The sequence below is a fragment of the Danio aesculapii genome, chromosome 5, assembly GCF_903798145.1.
Source record: "Danio aesculapii chromosome 5, fDanAes4.1, whole genome shotgun sequence".
Lineage (NCBI taxonomy): Eukaryota > Metazoa > Chordata > Actinopteri > Cypriniformes > Danionidae > Danio > Danio aesculapii.
The window spans coordinates 39,279,907-39,298,050 of NC_079439.1; the positions used below are offsets into that span (position 1 = coordinate 39,279,907).

General features: G+C 36.1%; 1 protein-coding gene across 2 annotated transcripts in view; it reads right to left on the bottom strand.

Annotated features, from left to right (window-relative positions):
* Positions 1–18,144, bottom strand: part of adamts3 (ADAM metallopeptidase with thrombospondin type 1 motif, 3) — a 200,136-nt gene that overhangs the window by 121,917 nt on the left and 60,075 nt on the right. For both annotated transcript variants that reach the window (XM_056458158.1, XM_056458157.1), the window contains exon 5: positions 1,284–1,471. In XM_056458158.1, the coding sequence (XP_056314133.1) occupies positions 1,284–1,471 (188 nt within the window). The remainder of the gene's footprint in view (positions 1–1,283; positions 1,472–18,144) is intronic.

Sequence of the window (18,144 nt, forward strand, 5' to 3'; positions counted from 1 at the left end):
ATTTCATTTGCAAAATGGCATCTCAAATGAGCAATTCAAAACACTGAACCAACAGCACTTTTAACTTGCCAGTATAGTCTGCATTTCAGAATAATAATCAAAAGATGATACTCACTAATGTATTAATAAATTACATAAGATAAACAACTATAGAGAAAAGACTTGTGCATCAGTGACATTAACAAAATAATTAAAGGGCCCTGGCAACAATAATATAAATAAGGTTTTTACATGAGTTGCTTTTTGAATGTTCCTTTTATGATCCCGTTTTACATGTTATAGCTCATATTTTGATTAACATCATTGCGTCACCACTCTATCCACATTTCCTGCGGAGTTTCATGTAGTTTTGGGTGTTTCATTTTTAATTTGTTGACTTTAACTGCAGTTTGGCACTTCATTTAGGAACATTTCATGCATGCCCCCATCACAAATAAGATACTGGATACATTTTGAACTGCTGGAAGATTGTTGTTTTAATGAAATTCAATACAGCACGCCGTTTGGAAAAAAAACTTCCGCATTGCACAATGCAGGTGTGCATGGAAAATCTTATCACAAAATGCGGAGAAAAATCCTACATGACGGTAATTGTTTGATTTCTGTATTTACATGTCTGTACTGCACTTCAATAATACGACTGAAATCGGCATACTTCACATGTCTTTATTTGATTTCTGTTTAGTTCGATTATGACCTTAATCAGATTAAATTAATCAAAAATTGCTGTTTACATGGTAGACTCCGAATCAGATTATTGGTGTCCATGTAAAGTACGCATTTAACCAATCCTTACTGTACATGTGTACATCTGTTTATTGTACATATTGCTGTCAACACTGCCAATTTTACATTGTCCTGTTTTTTTTTTTTTTTGTTTGTTTTTTTTTGGAGTATACTGTTGTATGTTGTTTTGCACTGTCTGTATTTTGCACTATAGTTGTATTTGCACTGTCTGTATTTTGCACTGTCTGGAGCCAGCACCTAAGCTTTTCACTCATCACAGCACACATGCTGCTGATGATGTGACAATAAAAGTGATTTGATTTGCTTTGATTTGATTACCCCATCCCTCACCCCCCACTCTTCACTTGCATTTTAGATTCAAATTTGGTAGAAACAAACAATTTCTTTGTTTTTCCGTTTTGAAAACAAAAACGAGAAAACCCATTATACATAGGTATAGAGACTTTACAGTTCCAAGTTATGACTAGCTCACACATTTTTTAATGTAAAGTCATGAATCACTTTTTACAGTGTACTAAAGATGGTGGCATACTCACAATGTTCATGAGCGTGAGCAGATAGTTCTGCACATGCTCCTTCCCATGGAATCGGACGACAGAATCATCAACTCCGAGCAAAATCTCAATGTTGTAGTCCTCATCACCAGCGTGTCTCCGTCTCCTCGCTGTCTTGTTGACTTGTTTAGCAATATTGTCCAGCACTCTTGGCGCGTCCAATTCAGGCTCTGCAAGACAAAATGGTCAGTCTCAAAAGAGTGCCTTATCTTCAACATTAGCTAAAAACAGCATATTAAACAGAATAAAAGAAATCCTCTGTCAATTATGATGAATACAAAGTATCTAGTTTTTTTTCACAGAGACTAAGTGGATGTCATCCAAGAACAACAGAATGCAATCATAACATGGGCTCTTCATGATCCAACATCAATCTATGCTATAAACCAATGTCTTTTTTAAACGCTGCTGCTAAAATAAATATTCCAAACGTCTTGCTCTTTGGCTGGCTCAGTGCTACAGTGTGGGGATTGTGAGGAACATTCCTCGGCTCCTACATCCCGTCATGACACACGCATTCTTGTGTGGCCTAGCTCCCAGAAGAGTAAACACAGTCTCTGAGGTTCCACTTCAAAAAGCACAGGGCTTCCCCTCACGCTCAGACGTGCCGTGTGTCCCTCACAGGTTCTCTGGACCACATCGCCTCCACGCACACCCTCGTGCTCCTGAGGGGCTGCCATTTACACATGGTTAAGCGCGGATAACACACACATGGCAAACCTGCCTAGCCCGCCGGCCCCAATTCTAAAAATGACTTGTGATGGCAAATGAGACCATCCAGATCACCAATGGAAATCTACCATGTCCCGAATGCAAAACTGCCATGAAACAGGCCAAAAAAGTGTGTCTGTGTGTGTGTGTATACATTGAACGTGTTGTTGGAAAATTGGTCTATACATGTGTAAAGTGCAGATGATGCAATTCGCACCATTATACAGTGCATAATGAAAAAATATATATATATATGTTTACTCTTTTGGGGTTTAGAGGCTAGTCTCACGTAAACAGAAATTTACACTTACACCAGCATCCAAGAAGTCATTCATCTGAGAACACTAACTTTAGTTGTCAAGAGCTAATGACACAAACTCCACATACTTAAAAATGATCCAGTGCTTAGCTTTTTACGATAAGCACTAAGTCTTTAAGAAGCATCTGTTTATTGATGCTGTTTTTTTGTACATGTTTTTTGCTCATTAATAATCTACGTGCAATAAAGATCTGCTTCACTGATGCACAATGTATTCCGTGAGCATTTGTTGTGACTGTTTCTAGGGATGTCCCGAACAGTTTTTTTTTTGTCCTCGAGTCCGAATCAGAGTCATTTGATTTCGTGTATCTACTGATACCGAAATCTGATCCGATACTTCTATAATAAAAAAAAAAAAACGAAGAGCGAAGAAACTCCAGGATGTTGCTTAATTTTTATTTAATTCACCTTATTTTTACATTCAACAACTCTGTTAACAAACTGAGCCCTTCTGTGAGGTAGCTTGAACAATCAAGTAATAAATAACATCAATTTTTCACTTTAGTGCAACAGTAAATATATAAAAAATATATAAAAACAAATAGCACCTCAAATACCACACGTTTACATATCTCACAGACAATCTTGTTTTACTGTTTGTGACATTATGACACATTTTCCTTGCCTTGCTAGATTCTAGCTTTGTTGTACTGTATTTTTTATTCTTATCTGCTGCCTGCCTTTAGACCATCTGTCTGTTTACTGACCACAAATCTGGATTTCCTGTATACATCTGTTTTCCCGTGTTGACTGTTGCTTGTCTGACCCTTCTCCTAATAAACCCTGCATTTGGATCCACATTCCGTTGTCAGCATCCCTTCACATTACATAACCAATAGTGTCTCTGCAACAAAGTGATGTCAAGCCACACATGTTGCTTTTTCAGTGTGAAGTCAAGAAAGAGGTCTAACTCTGTGTCACCGCATAACTTTAAGGGCCCTATCATACACCCTGAGCAAGACCTGTTTGCCCTGACGTGTTGCTATTTTCAGATCAACGCAACCCTATTTTTCCAGTTTTCCGCCACGTTGTTTAAATAGCAAATCCATTTGCGCCACTTTGTGGACTCATGGGTGTTTCTGTCTAGAAAAGAGGTGTGTTAAGGCGCACTGTTGGCGCGTTGCTATTTTGAGGAACCAAAATTGACTGCGCAATAGACCAGCTGAGAGCAGGGCTAAAGTCTAAAGCATTCAGTTATTCCACATACAAAATCCGCCATGTAAATACAAATACACCATGGCATGACGCAACTGACTCTTAAATTAAATGGGAGATGAGAGTCTGATTGGTTTATTCTTAAAACACACACATAACTCATTAAGAGAATAAGCTCAACCCTGTTAGACCAGCGGGTTTTTCCGTCCTTAAAATAGCAAAAGTGGATTTGGACACGCCCTTAATGCTTTTGCACCTTGCGCTTTAGACTTTGCCCCTGTATCGTTAAAATAGAGCTCTAGATGTGTTAAAAAATAATGAGAATACATACATATACGAGTCCTGATCGAGAGGTAACGTCCGATTCCAATCGAGTCTGAAACTGCATGATCGGGCCCAATTTCCAATCATGTGATCTGATCTGGATATCCCTGACTGTTACTTGTGAGTCAGCCGATTCGAATGTTATCACTCGATTGATTGGGTGTTATCAGTGGTTATCAGCTGATAGATATGGGCCAGTAGGGACCTTCTGCACCTACTACTAGGCTCAGAAGGCTGTTATCATCCATTTACATGGTTAATCAGCAATAGATCACAAACGGCTGCGGCTGGAGTTTAACGAAAATTATTTATATTATTTATTCAATTTCCCATTGTTGTATTTTATTAATGTCTACCCCTACCCCAACCCTAAACTCAACCATCACAGTAATGTAAAATTAGATCTGGATCTGGAGCATTCTCTAATAGAATAGCTGATTAACCATATGGGTGGATGATAACAGCCATCTGAGCCTACTACAAGGCGCAAAAGGCCCTTACTGGTCTCATTCAATCGGGTGATAGCATTCGATGTGAGTGCGTGAGTATAGTGTCTGAATCAACTAAATAACACACAATTTTAGACTTTTCTGCAAATAAATGTTTAATTTACAAATACTGCTGTTCTAATACTTATTTAAAACAGCTGAAAGAAAAGACAAAAGTTTACAGCTTTAAAACGTAATAGGATAAAATGTGTCTCGGGTTTGTGTATGGTAATCTCTCCATCATTAGAAATGGATTTATCAGTTATATGCCACTGAGGTTACTGTGACAGCCCTGATTATGGGACAGAAACTGTCACTGTCTCAGTATAACTACACAGAAAAATGTGTAAGAGTAAGTATTATTCTATGCATTTGTTTATATGGCAAAACATGTCTGTTTTAAAATACATATTCCGAAGGCAGATTCCGATAAGATTAAGGCCTGGTTAATATGTCTGAGGACTTTGGGGGTTTTACGATGTGGTCACATGTTGATCAGCTTGGTTAGTTCGTATTCAAGAAAGATACAAAATAGTTGGTAAACTTTGTTCTTTCTCTTTTCCTGTTCTGTGCTTTTCCTGCTCTGATCCTTTCCTTCTCGGAGTTGTCTGCTTTGGAACCTACTCTCTCTTCATTGTCTCTCTCTCTCTCTCTCTCTCTCTCCCTCCCACTGTCTCTCCAACTCTCTCAGGTAACTTTACATTTTTGCTGGGTACAATTAACATCATATTTTTTATCATTTCATCTTTAATCATTTGACAGTTATTTTATATCTAAATCAGTTGTAACCATAGAGAATTATTCTCATTATTTAATTTCCAAGTATTCGTGAATTACTTTTGATTTAACATCAACACTTAATTGTTCCATATTGTAATACAATACAAATTACATAATAGCAACACTCCTCCACAATTTTAGCTAATAATGCTGCAATATTTCCGTTTTTGATATAAGATTGCAGAAGGATGGTTTGACTAGAAATTTACAGTTTTTCACCCTTATACTGATTACTTTTTAGTCATTCGGCAAACAACAGTTCGAACTGCTGTAGTTAAAATATGGTTGTGTTCACCTCAACTTGATCTCATTTCAATTCTTTACTCGTAAAAAAATAAGGTTGGCTTGCCAGCCTCACGCCGTACAATAAAATGAGTCAGGAGGCTGTAGGCTGCTGTGGAGAAGAAATTGAATGCATACATGGCATCTTTTATAATGATGACACACACAAAAAAAGTCAGCACCACATGCCTTGGTTTAGTACTTTGATTTTACATTCTTTTATACTTAAAGTCATTAACATTTTAATAGTGCATCTCACCTTATTTCAGAATGCTGAAAATCACACTTTTTTTCTCCCTAGAATCAGCAGGAGACTACATGAAAATAATGTAGTGATTAAACCTACAGTATGTATGCTGAATAAAAGTCTCTTTAGACTTTACCTGAATGCTTATAAATTGCATATACTGTCATAATGAAGTAATACACAATGAACTGACATTACACTGGCAGCTTAATCTGACATTATTTGGTGAACAGATGCAGAATCTAAGAAATTCAATTACTTTTTTTAATTCTGTGAAATGTATCCCCACGTGTGACAGAATGACTTTTTGGTAATTGTTTTTTTGTTGTTGTTGTTGTTGTTGTTGTTCTATCTTAGATCTCAAGCTACATCCACACGGCATAATTTCAAGAAATGTCTGTGTCCACATGGAAACAGGAAAAATGGGTTAAAACTGTTGAATATGTATGCCACACATATATGTAGCACTGTAAACAAACACAGACAGAGCCACATGATATACTAAAATCAAAGAAGAATGCAGTGAGATGTATATTTGATGCAGTGCTTCCCACACATACTTCCCAATTCACATGCTTATACTACGCCCTAAAAGTATGTTCATTTTTGTGAAGGAAAAACATAGACTTTTGAGTGTCTAACAGAAGAGAATGCAAGCTTTGGCACATACTACTTCCTTATTAACAGATTGTTGTGTTGCTTAGTTATGATTCCTGTCAATCATCCACATTTCATCCACATTTCTGTCACATTTAATTTCCAACCTTATTGGAAAAGCAAGAGCAAGTTAATCTGCCATTCACGGGTCTTTGATACAGGTCTTTGGATAATTCTGCATTCAGACGTTAAGGTCCAAACACGTCTTTATATAAATTCAGTATTGTTGTTCCAGATTAAATATAACAAAGAAACTGCGATTTAAATATTTTCCAATATTTCTTACAGCAATAGACTTTACTTGAGCGGGACACCCAGGTAAATTACGGCCGCCCAAGTACATTTGGTGAATTTCTTTTTTTATTATTATCATCCTTTTACACTTTTTTATATGCAAGAACTGTCCCACAGACATCCACAGATAATCTCACATGCTTTGCAGAGACCCACAGAGATGCTCCTTTTTGGGCGCAAACTAACGAGTACGTCCAGCGTTTCTAAATTTCCTAAAATGTCTGGGATTCGGCTCTTGGTTTTGCTTTCTAAGCCGTTGTCATTTTTATTTTAAGCCTGGAAGGACAAAAAAGAACAAAATTATATCTAAACTGGCTGCAAAATATATCTACACCATTGGAAATGGTTAGATAACTCATTTGCCTTATTTAAATAATCTAGATTTCTTTATTCTTGTAATTATTATACTTTTCAAATTTCCTTTATTTCCTTTATTTCTTATTTGCTGTATAATTTTTTTTTCATTTGATGATGTCAATTTATAATATATCTAACATGCTTTGGCAATACTGTACAAAATGTCAGCAGCAGATTTGACCTGTCAGTGGGTGCACATGGCTCCTGAATAGAACAGAATAAAAGTAAAACAAATAGTAGATTTCTTTTATTTTAACAGTCTTAAAAAAATAAACTTCAACCCATTGAAAAGAAACATTGTACAATAAATACAAATATTGATAAAGATGACTTTTTTTGTCGGAAACCATGTGCCGTGGGTAAAAGGTGTGTTTCAGTCCAGCTACAGTACCACCGCAAGTATATTTCAACCCGTGGGAAGCACTATGACGTGTGTAACTATTAATGCATCTTTGCTGGTCATTGATACAGCATTAGCAGGTCTTGTTGCAATAGTGCTAATAAACTTAGCAGCACTGCAGCCCCAAAACAAATCTCTGTTCACCTTTTTTTACCATTCTACATGCAGATACTTTCCTTTTCCTTCTGTTCATGTGATACTGTGGTGTCATTGTTTCCAAAATGTAAGATGGCTACTGTACATGACTACGCCCTCAGTGAATTTTGAGATTTTCCCACTCTGCAACCCATTCTACAAAAAGTTTGTTTCAGGGCACCGACAACATCAGTGTCACATGGATGAAAGGCTGAAACGATATTAAATATTTTGCGGATTGACCATGAAAATCATTGGTGCGTGTACAAGGCCTCAGTTGAGAAAATAGGTTCTACTCTGCTTGAAGAAAACTCATGGGAGGATTAACAACCATTTTAGAAGGGTGAGGGTGATTGCTTCCCTGGAAGTAAAAACTATTAGCAGGCAACAGCGTGCTAATAACAAACAGCAATAGGATCAAAAGATGCTGCAGGAGGCAGTTTGTATGAAATTCTTCCACGTGGCGCTTAAGGATAACACCACTAGCTGTGATCTAATGTGCCGGGAGCTACTTTAACTCTTTATTGGGACATGAGAGAGGTCTCGTAAATGAGAGCAGCTGAGTTAGCAAACATTGGGCTTCTAAAGCTAACAGTAGGGGGTTTACTGTACAAGGTTTTCAAGAACACACCTTATTGGAGGCTGTCAGGTGATCTTTAACTTTTATTTGTTACTCTACATATCTTCTGGTGATTTTAATTAATTCTTATCTTCATTGCTCCAAAGGTTTCTGCACATGAGTGAATAGATGTCTATCATTATGGTGAAAACTACATTTTTCATAAGATGTAGGATAAAACAGAAGACGTCGGATAAAACAGAATATTCTTTTAAGCTATCCAGTAAACTGACTCCGTTAAGATGTGAAAGAGAAAAAAAATCTTGAATAGACTTGATGTCATATAATCTCTGGTGTCTCCTAAACAGTGAATGAGCTTATGATTTGAATCAGATTTAATTATTATCCCAATCATTTCTTTCGCCTTGCAGTTGTCAAAACCTGCTCTATTGATTATGTAGGGCAGCGTCAACTGGAACCAAATGCATTTGTAAATATAATAAGAAATAAACCAGAGCTGCAAGACTAGCTTTAACTTGATCAGAAAGACAACTACCCATTTTAAGTGTTAAGTCTGACAGATTATTTGCTATAAAACAGACTTAAATAACAATATGCCATTTTAGTCTATGTTCAAGGGAATGTCCAGGGCTCCAGACTAACATTTCATAGAAATGCCACTAGAGTTTGTGGAGCCAATAACTGATTTGGTAGTGCTACACATACAATAATAATAATATTACAAGTTTTAGCTTAGTCTCAAGTTTTAGCTTAGCTTAAATAGAGACTAAGCCAAAGGAAAACTAACGAATTAAAGTTTTATCTATTAGAAGTGCACAGTTCATAGTAGCTTGGACTGAGAGTAACTGTAGCTTGTGTTTAAATGCAGATAAAAAATGATTTCATAAAGAAACACTAAATCTTCATATCTGTAACACTGTATATTCAAGTACTTTTTTCCATATGTTTTGGGAATGTTCAATTGTTGTTGAACCTGTGGTCTCGAGTAAATTCTGTTTTACCCTTTTTACTACAAGTTGATTATGTGTCTAATCCTGGTTTATGTCTTCTCAATGACTATTCAAATTTCTGTATAAGTACACTAAGTGAAGTTTATTTATAAACTAATTTCGAGAGGATCACATGCTTGCAGCCGGCCCCACATTATTCAATTTATGATTCACCAATCAGATGATTCCTAGGCCACTATAAATACCCTAAGTTCCATATAACAGCCATCTTCGTTTTGAAGAATCCCCCCTTCCACCCCAACTCCTCCTCCTTTCCTAGATGGGTGGCACGGTGGACCAGTGGTTAGCACTGTTGCCTCACAGCAAGAACGTCACTGGTTCTAGTCCATACCAAGCCAGCCGACGTTTCTTTGCGGAGTTTACACGTTCTCCCCGTGCTCACGTGGGTTTCCCCCGGGTTCCCCGGTTTCCTCCCACCGTCCAAAAACACGCAACTTAAGTTAATTGACTGATCCAAACCGGCACTATAGACATGCTCCTAGTAAGTAGTCATCTCTTAAAGAACAATCACTATCTGTTCAACTATGAGTTCTTGTGATCTACCTGAGCTCAAACTCCCCTCTTGCTTTGCAAATGGGAGGGAGCCCCGGGCTTGAGGATCTTATGAGCTCAGGGCTCTCTCTCGGGACAGCAAGCCAAACAAGCTTTATAAGCCATCATCAGCTAAGTGTGAACTCTTGAAAGAAGAGAATGTTGTTTGCTGGTTTTACAGCTGCAAAGAAGGCAATCATACAAAACTGATTTACTCCACACACACACACACGTGTGCAAAAACATTTTGGATTCATAGCCTCCTTAAAATAGTGACTTGTAAAGGTACAATAGCATAAATTAATAAGACTAAACCTAGTACCATTGATGCATGGCAATGTTTTTCTTCCAAAATTTTAGAATAAATAAAGGAATGGCCATATAAAGGTTTTTTTTCAGTTTACATTTTTTTCTTCTCCGCCTGTTATTTTGTTACTCTAAAGACAATAAAACATTGATTACAAAAATGAAATACTAAATTTGCAATCTTATCTTCTTGCATTTGCAGATTATGATAACCACAGATACAGCATTTCACTATCGAGGTTAAAAAAAAACCTTGCTGTATGGTTTCTATGGTATTTGTTATTATAAATAAAACTATTACAGTACCAATGCAAATGCACAATAACCCTGAAATCCAAGTTCATCTTCAGACCATAAATTAATATATTTTAGATGACATTCCATGTGACTTCATTGGTTCAGCTTTAATCACACTAAGCTTTAAGAAAGCTGCTGTGCATCGGAAAACCTGTAAAAACAGTTTCAATCATCTACTGTATGTCTTCCAAGTCAGGTCGGGGTGTGTGTTTATTATGGGTTATACAATGGTTGCATATTGCACCTCTGACTGTCTGTAGTAAATACACACCCTGACTTGTTTTGGACAAGAAAGCATTAGCAAACAATCATTTTTAATTATATTTATTGTTTAGAATTTTGGGTGGCGAAGTGGATAGCACTTTCGCCTCACAGCAAGAAGGTTGCTGGTTCCCCCAAACAAAGTCCAAACACATTCACTATAGGTGAACTGGATACCCTAAATAAATAGTTCATAGTGTATGTGTGTGAATGAGAGTGTGTATGGGTGTTTCCAAGTGATGGGTTGCAGCTGGAAGGGACATAACATATGCTGGGTAAGTTGGCGGTGCATTCCGCTGTGGCAACCCCTGATTAATAAAGGGACTAAGCCGAAAAGAAAATGAATGAATGAATGTTTATCATTTTTACATTGGCACGCAGTGTTCTTGAAGCCTTTGACTTTTGCTGCATACTGAGGATCAAGGATCTCTCGGATTTAATCTCAAATCTCCAATCTCATATTCATGCGTGTTCCAAAGATGAAGGAAGTCTCAGGATATTTCAAACGACATGAGAGTGAGTAATAAATAACAGAATAAAATTTTTTGGGTGAACTAATCCTAAATAATGTAATTGTACTAATATATTTATTTCTATTAATAATAAAAAACTATTAAAATGTTACATGGAAATGCCATGTCTCTGCCACAAACCATGGCTATGTTAGTCTTACTATGGCAAAACTATGGACAATGTTGGTGATTTGTGCATTAAAAAGATTTCTGACTAGATTTTAAGATCGGGTGTTGAAAATGACAGCCCTTATTTATTTGGCTGTTCAAACTTTTAACCACCCAGACATTTGTGGTTGCTGAAATAGTAGGATTCTTGCCTGATCTTGCAGCACTGGACGGTACTGATAAAAAAAAAAAGAAAAATGATTCATGTGGTGATTCATGATTCATTTTTAAAATCACAGACAATGGTAGCACTACCATTTAGGCAAATTGGTATTTGGTATTGGTATGCAATATTTTTTTTCTGGGGGGTGGAGACTGTATGTATAGTACATTATATTACGTATGTTTATATTATTCAACATAAGAACATACTGGAATGGTGGATTCTTGCTGTAACGTCATTCGCCATCAACACAACCAATTTTCAATCTCATTTTCAGTGTGTTAAAAGTATGATTACATCAAAGGAACTAAATGGAAATCAGGTGAAAGTACAACCCAACCAGGTAAACAACTTACATTTTGATGTATACAACCACATTTGTTTTTTATATACTCTAATATTATTACTTACATTATTATTGTGTTCATACATATAGTTACTATTATTATAATATTTTTGCATTCAATGCTCACACTGCACACTACAAACAAGGTAGGAAAATACAACTGGAATGTTGTACTTCATTTCACACCAGCTTAATGCTTTACTCTAAGCAGTTTTATGATGCCAGAGTCACACTATGATATATAACTAAAATAAGAAAATGATACATTTCTCTGAATTTAACTTATTTATTTTTATGTATGAGTAAAATGTCATTATTTGTTTATCTAAACATTTGTCAACAGGTCTTTCCAATAATAGAATTGTCAATAAGAACTGTTTTTTTCTTCAAAAAAGACAACTGAATAACTATTTATGTGTTGCAGTTGACAATTAGGGTTAAACCATTGAAATTGTGCTTTGTTTGGTTTGTCACAGAATATAACAAACAATATGTTTAACTCAAACATGTATTTTCAAGTGGTTTCCTTAGTATATAAGCTGTATAACATGATTTAACTTATTATGACTGAATGATATGATATGATATGATATGATATGATATGATATGATATGATATGATATGATATGATGACACAGTGGCGCAGTAGGTAGTGCTGTCGCCTCACAGCAAGAAGGTCGCTGGTTCGAGCCTTGGCTGGGTCAGTTGGCGTTTCTGTGTGGAGTTTGCATGTTCTCCTTGCGTTCGCGTGGGTTTTCTCCGGGTGCTCCGGTTTCCCCCACAGTGAATTGGGAGGGCTAAATTGTCCATAGTGTATGTGTGTGAGTGAGTGTGTACGGATGTTTGGGCTGGAAGGGCATCCGCTGCGTAAAACATGTGCTGGATAAGTTGGCGGTTCATTCCGCTGTGGTGACCCCGGATTAATAAAGGGACTAAGCCGAAAAGATATATGACATGACATGACATGATATGATATGATATGATATGATATATGACATGACATGACATGACATGACATGACATGACATGACATGATATGATATATGATAAATGACATGATATGATCTATGATATGATATGATATGATAAATGATATGACATGATATGATATGATATGATATGATATATGACATGATATGACATAATATGATATGAAAAAGAATGAATGCTATGTAATGACATGTTGCAGTGTTTCTGACACATGATTGAGTGCTTTATTTGGGCAAATAGATTTGTTTTTTTTATTCTCTTTTTATTCTGAGAGTCTAAGCTAGGGGTGTCCAAACTTGGTCCTGGAGGGCCAGTGTGCGGCAGAGTTTAGTTTCAACCCTAATCAAACACACCTGAACAAGATAATCAAGCTCTTACTAGATATACTAGATATATCTTTCTGGCAGGTGAGTTGAAGCAAGTTGAAGCAGGACACTGGCCCTCCAGGACTGAGTTTGGAGACCCCTGGTCTAAGCAGTTTTTTTGAAAAACATGAAACGGTCTGCTTTTATTGTGTGTTGATTTATGTTTGTTTACATTGTGTGCTCCAGAGTGTCTCTTGATATAACAACTGCTACACACAATCAATACACCGTGACATGGATTCTCTTTCTCTTTGCTACTTAAACATTCAGCTGTGCATTGCGTAGAATTCACAGTCAATTCATTACAACTGTGGAATGTATATTCAGGTTTCACAATTACTTTGTATATTATCCAGGTTTTTTAATGCAAAGCAAACTCTTGAGTCACGCTTTAATAATGATTCGTATTTTGGGCCTCATGCTTTTAGTCTCCAGCAGTAAAAGAGCTTTTGAAAGCTGAAGCAAGACCACAGAAAGATTTTTAAAAAATATTTTTTTCAGAAAAAACATGCATACCTTACCATTCATATGGTCTGTTCTGGGTTGGTCAGATTTAATCATGTTTTTGATAGACGTCACTTTGCAATAATTGCTTTTACATTGAAATCCGTAATACTATGACAGACAATTGCAACTGAAACTGATTGACTGCTTTCAATAAAACTTTCAGCATTCTTACTCCAGTATTCAGTGTCACACAATCATTCTAATGTGACGATTTGCTGCTAAAGGAACATTTCGTTTTATTGTTATACATTCCCAGCATTGATTTGTGTTTGTCTTTGGACTTGAGGTTTATGTGCTTTGCCCCTATTTACAATTATTGATTTCCATTGCCACTCATTTGACCACATTCTGTCCTTATTTATTCCCTTGAGAAGCCCTTTCAGTCTCCAGCGTGTGGCTATATCATTGCACTTCTGTTGCCAGTTGTATGAATGTCTTTAAAATCATGTTTAACAATTTCTAACAATATAATAAACAAATTAAATTTATTTTACTTAATATTATTATAAATATTTTAAATGATTACTCTAAACTTTTAAATGGTTGTATATATTATATAAAGTAAAACCTATAATTATGAAGTATGAAGACACATGATCACAAATGTATAGTCAGATCAGTGCAGTTATATGTCCTTTGAGTTTGACATCTGAGAACTATTCAATTATTAAAACATTAACTATAAATTTCGAAGGGACTTTAAGGGACTTCAAGTGAATATTTTAGGTCAAAGGGCTTTGAAAGAATCCCTGCATTAATATATATATCTTATATGTTGCAAATGACTGAGATGCGCTTATGGCCATGAATTCAGAAGCATACATAGCCAACTGATAAACATGGCAATAGCACAGCTTTTGACTGTTTGACTGGATACCTTTTAAACAATTAATGGCAGCATGATGTTGGATGTGTCATCATAAAATGACCTTCAACTGGTGTAGCCAGTCAAAATGCAGGTTCTTTTACAGTGTGCTGACTTTACAGACGATCCCTTTCCTCTTTCCAAATCACAAAATTCACTTTTACACTTTTGCCAATTAGGCTTTGAAATACAATACAGTCCATTTAAGGCACAAAGTTTACCAATGCATCTGTTTTCTGAGATCGAACCCATGGCTGTTGTCAGTATCATAACATAAGGTACATGATCAATGAATTTCAGCACTAACGAAAGAGCACAATGCATTATTTAAAATATGGGCACTGTTTTAGTACATGCATAAGTCATATTTAAGGAAAGTAAAAAAAAAAAAAAAAATACATGGTCATATAAGTTGGAGGGCATGCTAGTATCCACTGTTTGTTGACTGCTATTATGCAAAGATTGATTGCTACTTGAAGGAACCAAACACCTGAAAACACAATCAAACACCAAATCCATGTTGAAATTAAAGATACTCTAATTTTTTTTATTTTTATTAAAGATACTCTATAAATATCTATATCAATCTCCATAACTCCATAACTGTTTGATTTGACTGTGCATGTGGACAATTATTTATACAAGATTTATTGTGTAACTGTATTTCTCCTTTAGAGAATTTAGGTCAAGCTGTCATGACACCCGTTCAAATATCTGCGAAAGAACATTTGACAGCTAAATCACACCACTGTCTCAAGGCACAGTATCCTTGACAGTCAGGGGGGGGGGGGGGGGGGGAGAACTCTTTTCTGCATTGTTGTTTATGCTGTAAATATAAAACATTTGGTGTTTTTGAGTTCGGCTCTCCAAGGCCTTGTGTCAGCCTTGCACCATGAAAGTGAAGGAATGAACGTCTATAATTCATTCATGAGGATGAAAAGCTCATGTGGTGTGATATCCCCTACAAATACTGGCCATTACGCTTGAGTGAGTGTAGGAAGCATGGAGGATAATGGGATATGTCATGTATGATGACTACACGGAGACACTCTGCCACTTCTATTGCCTGTTAGGCATTGTTTTCCAGCATGGAATGGCCCATGGGGATGACCTCTTAACAACCCAGATGTAAACACCCCAGACACACACAGAGAGAGAGAGAGAGAGAGAGAGAGAGAGAGAAACAGGCCATGAAGTTCTTTCCCAGACAACAGTTTGCCTCCCCAAAACAAAAACAGATGTGGCCACATTGACGGAAATCCAGCTACGACCTAAAATTAAGCCTTAAATAAGTTAAGCCAGGTGCATTTCAAATGTTTAATTCCTCCTAGAAAGCAAGTGGAAAACATTAAAAATGAGAAAATGTCATTAGGAATGGCACATGGTACACATTAGTCCATTAAAAAAAAGCATTAACTCTAGAATAAACTTTTAAAAGTCCACTTACATTTGCAAATAACTTTCATTAAACAAAATCAGCTGATAACCAAACAAATGCATAGTCCTCCTGTCTTGCAGGTGGTTTTTACTCATATAAAACTTCATAAAGGCCATGAGCTATATAAAGCAGTGGCATAAAAACAATTGCACAATATATCCACATTAGCTTCTCTAAAGGAATACATTCTTGGCCAATAACCCCCATCACTGGGCACGATCTCTGCCAGCACTTGAAGATTTCCCTTTTTGTTTTTATTTCAGTTAATAAATTACTTCTGGAATAAACTGTGCAGCGGTTATGACATCATTCTGCAGGCCTAGAATTCTAAGAATTCCATCTATTTGCCAGCGTCTTACTCCAGAAAACCTTGCACAGACAGGACAGAAGTGGGCCATTGTGCAATGGTAATAAAACCAGTCTTCTTTTCCTGCCAGATGGCACAGAAAAGGCGTGATTCAATAGATCTGAGGCTCACAGAGCAACTTCCCAACTCCATTTGACACGTTCAAATGATCTGAAAATGTTTTCAAGGTTGTCTTCAGCTGAACACACTTCAGGGCCAAGACTGGATAATTAAAACAATGCCTCATGGAAAAAATGCATCAACTATTATGATTTATATTCAAAGGAAATATGGAAAGAACAGTGTGTGATAGAAAAATTCATTTAAGAGAATGGCTGTGCGAACGTGCCAGTCATAAAACTAAATTTTGACCGGATGAAGTTTAAAAGGGAAAGAATCTCCAATGGATAGTTGGAGTCAGAATTATAAGCCCCCCTTTGAATGTTTTTTGATTTTTTAAATATTTCCCAAATGATGTTTAACAGAGCAAGGAAATTTTCACAGTATGTCTGATAATATTTTTTCTTCTTGAGAAAGTCTTATTTGTTTTATTTTGGCTAGAATAAAAGCAGTTGGGAATTTTTAAAAAACATTGTCTACAATTAAATCTATACATTTTTTTTTTCGATAGCCTACAGAACAAACCATCGTTATACAATTACTTGCCTAATAACACTAACCTGCCTTGTTAACCTAATTAACCTAGTTAGACCTTTAAATGTCACTTTAAGCTGTATAGAAGTGTCTTGAAAAACATCTAGTTAAATATTATTTACTGTCATCATGGCAAAGATAAAAGAAATCAGTTATTAGAAATGAGTTAATAAAACTATTATGTTTAGAAATGTTCTCTCCGTTAAAAAGAAATTGGGGAAAAAATAAAAAGGGGGATAATAATTCAGGGGGACTAATAATTCTGACTTCAACTGTACCTGTCGTAACTGTACAAAAATGCCAATATTAATAGAAGAAACTCTGTTGGTTGGTTCCAATTAGAACTTTAGAAGATTTGCACATTAATAAATGAGAGCAATGGCTAACACTTTAGCCATTTATCAGAATTCATTGTGTGGCTTTTAGTTCAAAATATCCAAGTACCTTCTCAGTTGAGCAACCCATTTCCTCTCTTACAGGGTTGAATTGCACATTAATATTTCATTACAAAAAGAACTTTAGCCAAGAATATCCGATGGAAGCACATAATTCTTTCTTTGACTCAGGGATCAGAATCAGTCATGGTACATACCAGAAAGAAGAATTAAAGAATCCAAAAACTAAATTCATTCATCCTCAGTATGAGCAGGTACACATTTCCCCTTTTCCTGCTTCAACAAATTCATGTCCTTTAAAAAAAAATACCCTAGGCAAGATCAGTTTCATAACTCCTTTTAAATTTAGGATATTCTAATCACATTGAATACATCTTTACTTTGTAGTTACTTCCCCAAAGGCACGCTGAATTTACAGTTGTTAAAGACTTACTTATTAGACTAATTATTATGTGTGCCATATTTCTATTATGCAAATGAAGTGCTGTAGCTGGCAGGGCTTGTCTCAGTACTCGTCTCTCTGGGATTTCTTGGCTGTGACATTTTGCATCTTAACACCTCTTAGAAGAGCAGTAAGTGACACCAGAGGCCTGCCATCTTCAGTGATTTTTAGTGTTATATACTTTTTTGTTTTTAGTATGGCTGTCTTTATTGCTTTATGGTTTAACTTTAACCCTCTGGTGTCTAAGAGGATTTTGGAGCCCTGGGGACCTTTGGATATGCTCTTACATTATTTATTCTACTTATACCCTTGGCTGTCATGTAATTTTCTTTTTCATTCGGCACAAACTTGGCTACAATGATATGCAACAAAGATGGATGTACATGCTTGAATGACAAATAATAAAGATTATGTGTGGTTAGTATGTTTTAAAGAAATAAAAGTCACAGAAACAAAGCCCAAATATACATATTATATATTTCGAAATGATATTCATACTAAACGTTTCATCAGAAAAT